The sequence below is a fragment of the Amblyomma mixtum genome, chromosome 4, assembly GCF_055824585.1.
Source record: "Amblyomma mixtum isolate Tamu chromosome 4, ASM5582458v1, whole genome shotgun sequence".
NCBI lineage: Eukaryota > Metazoa > Arthropoda > Arachnida > Ixodida > Ixodidae > Amblyomma > Amblyomma mixtum.
Window position 1 is genome coordinate 147,328,348 of NC_143015.1, and position 9,451 is coordinate 147,337,798.

The 9,451-nt window shown below is 45.5% G+C and overlaps 1 protein-coding gene across 1 annotated transcript; it reads right to left on the reverse strand.

Moving 5' to 3' along the window:
• Positions 1 to 249: 249 nt before the first annotated feature.
• On the reverse strand, positions 250 to 8,785 carry LOC149348677 (uncharacterized). The gene is made up of 11 exons (XM_089541823.1): positions 8,698 to 8,785; positions 3,601 to 3,696; positions 3,341 to 3,436; positions 3,076 to 3,171; positions 2,799 to 2,894; positions 2,511 to 2,606; positions 2,337 to 2,432; positions 1,065 to 1,160; positions 808 to 900; positions 546 to 641; positions 250 to 377 (listed from the first exon to the last, which is right to left on the reverse strand). The coding sequence occupies exons 2-11, from the start codon at positions 3,686 to 3,688 to the stop codon at positions 250 to 252; spliced, it is 981 nt and encodes a 326-aa protein (XP_089397949.1). The 5' UTR covers positions 3,689 to 3,696; positions 8,698 to 8,785.
• Positions 8,786 to 9,451: the final 666 nt, after the last annotated feature.

Genomic DNA, 9,451 nt, shown 5'->3' on the forward strand with positions numbered 1-9,451 from the left:
TAAGTAGCTTCATCTTTCTCACCTGTGTGTGTCGATCATCATCGCATCGGGCTGTCCTCTCAGGCGCGCGACACACTTCGGGTTGGGATAAACCTCTTCTGTTTACTCCTTCTTGAAAATATAAGTGGAACATTAAGTGCTTAAACAGCGGTTGAAGATAGCGTATGTGTTTCACAGCTATTTTGGAAATACCTAATAAAAACAATTCTATTACAATAGAGGTTGAGTGCCTTCAGTAGAACGGTCCTTTCATAAAGTCACAAATCCTTTGGTCATCTCACCTTTGCAAACTGCTCTTCCGTTCTGAATCTCGCATGCTTTTCCTTGCGCTTTGCAGATGTCAATCATTTCCTTAAGGCACACTGGGCTTGTGTCACCTGGTGAGAAATGGTGAGGGAAAAGTCTTTCTCTTTGACTGTTTTAATTGTTCGTCGTGTTCCATCGATACCCTATACGTCTCAGATGCAACGGTTAGTTGCCCGTAGCAAAGCATACTAATATAACTTTCATATCTATATCGCCGCAAGAGCCTTTTGTCTCTTTACCTCTGCACGTCGCAATGCCGTCTTCGAGCTCACAGGCTTTTCCTTGAGCTTTGCAAAAGTCGATCATTTTTTTATCGCATATAGGCCTCGTGTCACCTGCAAGAATGGTAATGAAAGAAATGTTTTGTACACGTGGTTAGAGAAATCCGACGAGTACTTCTTGTTATTATGGTCATGTTATAAAATATATCGACACATTAGAGAACAAAAGTTTTAAGAATAGTAGTACAGTACAAAGACGCAGTGTCTTATTTGGGCGTACCTTTGCAAACTGGCAGCCCATCTTCGATCTCACAGGCTTTTCCTTGAGCTTTGCACCACTCGAATTTTGCTTCATCGCACACTTTCTTCTCTCCTGGCGAGAAATATTACCAAAAATTTTTTTTTCATCGGCCACTACAGGAACCCTTCTAGTTCCACTCTACAGTAGCCATGTTTTTTAAAACTCTGATCGAGTTCCAACTCACATTCATTATTTACGGAAAAAGTAAACCACAGAAAAGCGCTTCGTCGGCTTACCTTTGCACATTGCCATCCCGTGTTCAATCTCACAAACTTTTCCTTTAGATTTGCACTTTTCTATCATTGCTTTGTTGCACATTGGTACCTCTTGGCCTGACAACGAAATGATTTAAAATTTTACGTTTCATCACACGCTTAAAAAGACCACAATGTTCTAATATATGTGCTCTTGCCATCACACTCTAAATCTTTAAAAACTACCGAACATTACAGATGAGTCGCATTATTTTTACTTCACAAAGCAGTCAGTAGTTTGACGTTTGCATACTACCCTTTCATTTTCAATTTAGCAGTTTATTCCAACCTTCTGCACATGCGGATTATTTCCTTTGTGTACATTGGGCGCTGCGTACCTGATACGAAATGATAATTCAGAATTGTTCTCATGAACAATTACAGAAGCCTGGTAAAATTTGTAATCATGGTATAGGGTACTTCTTAAAAGAAATGTGAACGTCCTTCTGTAAAACTATCGTAGTTATACTGCCGCTAACCTGTGGTGTACTTGGCTTTAAAAACTGGATATATTCATACTCACTGGCTTTTGTTTCGGCTTGACAATGGTCGCTAATTTTCTTTACAGCTTACAGCATGCTCTTGCCTTGTTGAAATATAAATATTATATTCAGTAAAACCATGGCAATGCCAGTATTACTGATTTTTTTCATTGCCAGTCAGACAAGACCGACCCCAATTTCTCCGATATATTTGACATAGGATATGCAATCTTTTCGAAGAATTGAGAAACTGCAATATTTATAATAAGGTGGCTTGCCTATACAGCCTAGGTTTACGATTACTATCTTACATAATTTTCTCTGCATTTCGCCGCTGTTGATCACGGCCTTATCTCATAAGCGGAGCTTTTCGATGCCTGCAGTATGTAATAAATATGAAAGTGTCCTACATTGCTACTCAGAGAAGTCTGACGAGAAGGCTGACTGGCGATATTTTTACACGAACTTTAGCAAGCGTTCAGCATCGTTTTAGCATTTATGCCTTCATTAAGCCGACCCTCGACTTATCTTCGCATACAGCCATTCCATCTTCAACCTCAAGGCTTGTTCTTGCGTTTTACATTTGTCAGTCATTTCATACTACACATCTGGCACTCTTCACCTAAAGATACAGGCAATGTTCGGTGCAATATAGGGAAAACTGCTGCAATAGTATTCGCGCTTACTTGGGTGATTTATTTTAATATCTGATGCGCTACACGGCTAATGCACGAGCCGTCGGCGGAAATACGGTCCCCAAAATACTGCTCACCTTCACATGCTGGCTTTCCGTCTCTCATCTTGCATTTCTGTCCTCGTTTTGCGCATTGAGCTACGTATTTTCCTGGGCATTTGTCAGGCGCTGTGCCTGCAGTACGCGCAAAGCGTGTATCAATACATTTTACATACATCGTTGCGCGAGATTTCTGGTAGAAATAGCTCTCACCTTGGCACACTGGATTTCCGTCTGTTATCCTACATTCCTGGCCCATTTTCTTGCATTCGCCTATGTTGACTTCGGAGCACACTTGAGGCTTGCCCGCTGTCAATGACACCAAAAAAATTACAGAACAAAACTAAGTTTTTGGTGCGGGCAGTTGGCAACATTGCATTGTACTCTTGCGTTTATGAGAATGACTCTTGCGTATATCAGAATGGGCAAGAAGTAGTCCATCTCCACCAGAGTGCAACTAATCTCCGCCGGTGGGCTTTAAATATTACAAACACTCTTCACCTTTGCATACGTAGCTTCCATTCTGTATCGTGCACTCTTGACCAAGCCTTCCGCATTTATCCTCAAGTTCTGCGGAGCATTTCCCTGTCCGGATTCCTGCAAAGAAAAGTCCACACAAGCAATTACAATAAACTGAGGCTTACCACGAAGTAATCACTGCTATAATTAGCAGCACAGGCTTCGTTATGCCATTCTTAATTGTTCCGCGCAATATTTCTGATGTGAGGTTGTTCAGTGTCATTTAAAATTGAATGGTAAGGAACACTGCACCGCTCACCTTCGCACACGGGAACTTCATCTTGGAGCTTACATTCTTGCCCAATTCTCTGGCAGTGCGCTATCGAAGCCTGAGAGCACTGCTTAGGCATTTGATCTGGGAAAATAACAGCGGGCGACAGCGTCGGAAGGTCGTAAAGCCGCACAATGAAATTCAAATGCAGCTAACATAAAAATTTCGAAAAATACTTTGAATATACCTCATTCCACTCAGAACTAAACATATTACTTGCAGTAAGGCGTGAGTTGTGTAAGAAGCGTCTCACCTAGACATTTGGGGCTGCCATTTGTCATCTTGCATACCTGCCCACGCTTTTCGCATTCATCGATAATATCTGGCGGACATTCGTCCAACTCAGCTCCTGGAAAAGGCCGTGAAGGCGCTGGTGAGAGTCCGCATTCAGAAGTGGATTGTCAAACCACGTACCGCAAATGCTCCGTATAAAATCAAAAGCAGCCCCGCTATTTAATGCAGTAATTACAATTGCGCTTTAGCTAATAGAATCACCAAAAACATATTTCTTACCCCCGCAAGTAGGTGTCCCGTTCTTTATCTTGCATATTTGCCCACGTGTTTCGCACATATCAGACAAAATTTTCGGGCACTTCTGCATATCTGTTCCTGCGAATAAAAAGCGGTCGCGGTGTGAATGAAGAACGCAATGTACAAGTACGGTTGTGAAAATATAAAATAATCATTCATGGTTGCTGATATTTGGAACACTCTTAATTTCACAGGCAGTACAAGACGACGTGAAGTACGGTTTATAAGCAGACATTCAATGTATATACGGCTGGAAATTAAACTTCATCACTTCACCATTATTCCCAAATTCTCTCGCTTAGATTATCATTTACTTGCGTCCCTTTTTACTAATACTGATGTTTTCTACTTAATATTATCGCATATTATCAATCGCCTGTCGGCACGCTGCGGAAGCCCACTAAACGAGCCCACTTCGTTATAAGCCGCGTTGCGAAATTGCGACGGCGTCCAAACAGAGTCGTTCAAACGATAATGTGCCCAGCAAGCAACAGACAGCTCAAGGAGCAGAAATATAATTTATTTTCAGAGCAGTCACGCCGGCCATCAAAGCCGTGCACAGATAAAATTTCTGGTGTTCTGATTCTAGAGGACAAAAAAATTTTGCCACGTTCCTGAAAAATGTACCGCTCAGCGGTCTAGAGAGCCCACCACCATCGAGATACGGTTTCCCTAAAGGCTCCTCTTTAAATCTTACAGCAGAAGTCAGCCTAAGGCAAGATGCGAAAAACAGCCTAACCGGCTTGCACCATTAAACCGTAATCCCGTGTAGCGAGCGCTTTGCAAAACAGACGGATATATGGGCTCGGCCACTAGCACGAAGCGGCGAAATTTTTGCGCTCAAATTTTATTAATGCTTTTCTTTGATACTCTTATCCAACAGGAACAGCACTTCGGCCGATTAGCGTCGTGTCGTCATTTCTTTTCTTTACTTCTCGGTAATCAATCAGCATACCCACATACTCCTCCCCCAAAATGGTCCATACGATGATTATGACAGACGCTGGAATGAATCATATTGGCTCCAGAAAACTCTCACTCCTTGAGTATTTTTTTCAAATTTCTCGCTCTCCCAGCCGGAACCAAATTCTACTCGAGTCAACAACACCCTCTAAATTCAGCTTGCATACGCAGGCATCGCCGCCAACATTTCATGACAACATTTTACATGCATTTTTTTTTCACTTCGGATATCCAAATTTTCGCTGGTAATCAAGCGAATAACCCCAACATATTGTTACGGGGTAGTTACGCTTGGGATTGTAGAGAGCGGACACGGAAGACAGGGCTTTCAAACGACAGGTGTTTACTGCAGGCACCAGCCGACACTGCTCGACCGTCGTCTTTTTCAAAGCCTCACGTGCCTCTTCTTTGTCCTTCGTTATGCGTATATCAGTGCATGCACCACCTAATGTAACACTACCCCGCCGGCTGAAAAGCACCATCCTGGTGCGTACTAGCGTCGAAACCAGGGCCCTTGTAGTACAGCTTGAGGCGTGCAACATGGACCGTCTTGGTGCGAGGTGTAGAGGTATGGCGTGCGGGATGCAAGGGCGCAATTTCGTATGTCACTAGAGTAACTTGTCGTAAAATACGGTACGGTCCTGTGTAACGGGGCAAAAGTTGTTCCGAGAGTCCAACGCGGCGAGCTGGGGTCCAAAGCAGCACGAGAGAGCCGCAAGAATACTGGGGGTTGCGATGACAGGAATCATAGCGACGTTTCTCGGAGTGCTGGGAGGCTGTGAGTCGGTTGCAAGAAACAACGCGGCCAGCATCAGCTCGGGCTATGGCGTCACGAGCATATGAGCTGGCAGTGGCGACAGAAGGGAGCAGGCTGTCAAAAGGAGGCAGAGGTTCACGGCCGTATAGAAGATAGAACGGGGAGTAGACGGTAGTGATGTGACGCGACGAATTGTATGCAAATGTCACAAGTGGCAGCGTTATGTCCCAGTCGCGGTGGTCATCAGAAACGTACATAGACAGCATATCAGTCAGTGTCCGGTTAAGGCGTTCGGTAAGCCCGTTCGTCTGTGGATGGTAGGCAGTCGTGAAAGAATGACGAACGTTGCACAACCGTAGGATCTCGTCGACTATACGCGCAAGAAAGCAACGGTCACGGTCGGTGAGCAGTTGGCGGGGAGCTTCATGGACGAGTATAAAGCCGTTGAGGAGGAAAGCAGCGACTTCAGTTGCACAACTGGTTAGTATTGCTCATGTGACCGCGTAGCGTGTGGTGTAATCAGTGGCCACGGCAATCCATTTGTTCCCCGATGCGGACAGCGGAAAAGGCCCTAGAAGATCCAGACCCACTCGAGAAAATGCGCATATGAGGATGTCGATCGGCTGCAGAAATCCAGCTGGTAAAAGTGATGGCTTTTTCCGGAGTTGACAGCGGTCACAAGCAGCCACGTAGCAGCGGACTGCGCGGTATAGGCCTGGCCAAAAGAACCGACAGCGCACACTGTCGTATGTGCGAGAGACGCCTAGATGACCCGCTGTGGGGACGTCTTGAAGCTGTGCAAAGACGGCTGTGCGTAGGTGCTGAGGGACGACTAGTAGAAGGTCGGGGCCATCAGGTCTCATATTGTGCCGGTATAAGGTGCCGTCGTGGAGCACTAAAAACGAAGGGAAGGGTCATGGCGATCGGCGCAAAGGCGATTGATAATTTCGCGAAGCTGAGGGTCCTGGCGTTGCTCACGGCGAATGTTGGCAAAGTCAGAAATATAGAGCACGCAATCGTCATTGTCACATTCAGGTTGGCTTGGCGGGTCGACTGGATGACGGGACAGGCAATCGGCGTCTCGATGCAACTAGCCAGACTTATAAACTACTGAAAAAGGGTACTCCTGAAGGCGCAAGGCCCAACGCCCAAGGCGACCAGTAGGGTCTTTGAGTGTAGAAAGCCAACACAATGCGTGGTGGTCAGTGACTGCTGTGAATGGCCGCCCATACAAGTAAGGGCGGAACTTCGTAATGGCCAAGACTAGGGCTAAGCACTCACTCGATCAAAATTTTTGTATGGGCTAGTCGGTGGTTCATCTTAAGGAAGGTAATAGCAGAGCAAAAAAAAAAAACGGGGACATCAGAGAAACACAACCGCAACAGGACTGGCGCCAGTCCTGTTGCGGTTGTGTTTCTCTTATGTCCCCGTTTTTTTTTTGCGCTGCTATTACCTTCCTTAAAACTAAGCACTCGCGTTCAGTGATGGAATAATTCTGTTCGGCAGCAGAGAGGAGTCGGCTGGCATAGGCGATGACGCGAGAGGAGCCGAGCTGACTTTGTGCGAGAACGGCACCACTTCCATGACCCCTTGCGTCGGTGCGTACTTCTGTGGGTGCTGATGGATTGAAGTGAGCCAACACTGGCGGACGGGTGAGGTGGGCAATAAGAGCGGCGAAGGCGGCCGATTGTTCGTGGCCCCAGGAAAAGGAGACCTCTTTTTTCAGAAGCTGCGTGAGTGGACGGGCAATTTCCGCGAAGTTTGGTACAAATCGCCGGAAGTATGAGCAAAGCCTGAGGAAGCTACGCACGCGCTGCTAGATTTCGGTATAGGAGAACCACTTAAAGCGCGAATTTTGTCGGGGTCCGGTTGGATGCCTTCGGTGTTGACCAATTGTCCAAGGATCTTGAGTTCCCGGCGACCAAAGCTACACTTCCTGGAGTTCAACTGAAGGCCAGCTCGTCGGAAGACGCCACGAATAGCCGAAAGGCATTGGAGGTGGCCCTCAAAGGTTGATTAAAATACGATGACATTATCGAGGTAGCACAGACATGTGGTCCATTTCAACCCGCGTAGTAAGGAGTCCATCATGCGCTCGAAGTTCGCAGGGGCATTACATAAGCCGAAAGGCTTCACCTTAAATTGGTAGAGTCTATCCGGAGTGACAAAAGCCGTCTTCTCACGAGCTCTTTCGTCAACAAAGATCTGCCAATATTGAGAACGGAGATCGATGGAGGAGAAGTAGTTGGCACCATGCAGGCAGTTGAGGGCGTCATCGATTCTAGGAAGAGGGTACACCTCTTTCTTTGTTATCTTGTTTAGGTGTCGATAATCTACGCAAAACCTCCAGCTGTTGTCTTTCATTTTGACAAGTACTACCGGAGACGCCCATGGGCTGCTTGACGGCTGAATAATGTTGCTGGCCAACATTTTGTCCACTTCCTCCTGAATGATCTGGCGTTCTGAAAGAGCGACTCTGTAAGGACGCCGGTGAACAGGGCGGGCATCTCCAGTATCGATGTGATGTGTGATGACGGACATTTGGCCCAGGGATCAGTGACCCAAATCAAAAACGTCGCTGTACGACCGCAAAAGGCCGGCAAGGGCACTGGCATATTCGGGACGCAGGTCAGAATATCAAAGTGTTAGAATAAATTTGTTCGTACAGACCCAGTACCAGTTCCCACTTGCACATTAACTAAAATTTTGATCGTGTAACAATTGGTCAAAAAATGTCAATCGCTTTTTGGCACAGTTACTGCTTTGACTTCCGGAGACCAACAGGGATAATGGTTGTCTTCATAGAACTCCTTGCTATAGGAAATCAGCCAAAGTTTTCGCCGGCACGTATGACGGCGTACACTCTCTACTTACTTTCCACGGGCTATTAATTCCTTCCGTGTTGTTGCCTTCGTTATCAATTTGCGCTTTTGCGACATTCTGATTCACTCAGCCCTTAAATCTGCCATCGCCATCGAACTGCTTTGAACTCAGTGCGATGCGAGCTCGAACAAAAATATGAGACCTCAGTCGGAAACATTTTCGGCAAGTCACTCAATATGCATGTCATGATGCAGTGTCTCTGGCCTTTCGCGTAATAATTGAGTAAGAACTTTCACAATTCATCATGTCAGCAACCACATTTAAAAGGCGGCCGTCAATGTTTTTCCCGTAATGTGCTGGGCTTGTTTATGTTAGCAATAAAGATTATTGCACGTAAAGGGCTACACATGAATCTTTATCAGCCTCAGTTTTAATCCCACAGATATGTTTTCAGCGAGTGGTAGTTATTTAAAAAATTTGCCGGAGAGGAAAAGGATGTAAAGGGAACTTATGTTATTACAGTAATAGGAACGTACCTTCGCACGATGGAACTCCGTCTTTTATCTTGCATTCTTGTCCTTGTTCCTTGCACTTAGCTACAGAGGCTTCAGAACACTGGTTTGAACCTTTTTCTGCCGATAGAGACAAAACTAAGTGCAAACAAAAACCTCAGGTATGCCTGCCTTACAGAAGAGTACAATCCGCTCAGCAATCGTGTGGCACTAACATAAAACAAATATCTCGTAACTGAAGCCCTGTACACTGTCTGAACTTAATTTTTTTTCTCTTCTAAATTTTTACAAAACGCAATTTTTATAGCTCCTACGGATTAAACGAAACCTCTTACAAATATCGAGTCCCCATGTCTCTCCATAATTATAGCTCTTACATCCGCCAAATTTTATACAAGCTTTATACTCTCCCTGCTGCAGGCAAACCCGGCCAATAAGTAGAGCTGCGTCATCGCTCTTGTTTTCAAGACCGCACGCTGCCTCTTGCATTTTTCAGGCCAATTGATCAAGGTTAAAGAATGCAGCGCGAAAAGACAAGCACAACCGAAGAAGTGGACAGGACTGGCGCTGACTACCAACACATTTATTCGAAGAAACGAGTAGCTTTTGTAATGTCATCCAAGACCCACGTGACGAGATAAAGCAGCAGGCGTGGGAAATCTATCTAACAATGATACGCATCATTTTCGCGCTGCATTCTTTAACCATGATCACTGACCAACAAGCCCAAACAGCCACTTTAGTTCAATTGATCAACGCCAGAACATTTCTCCCACCT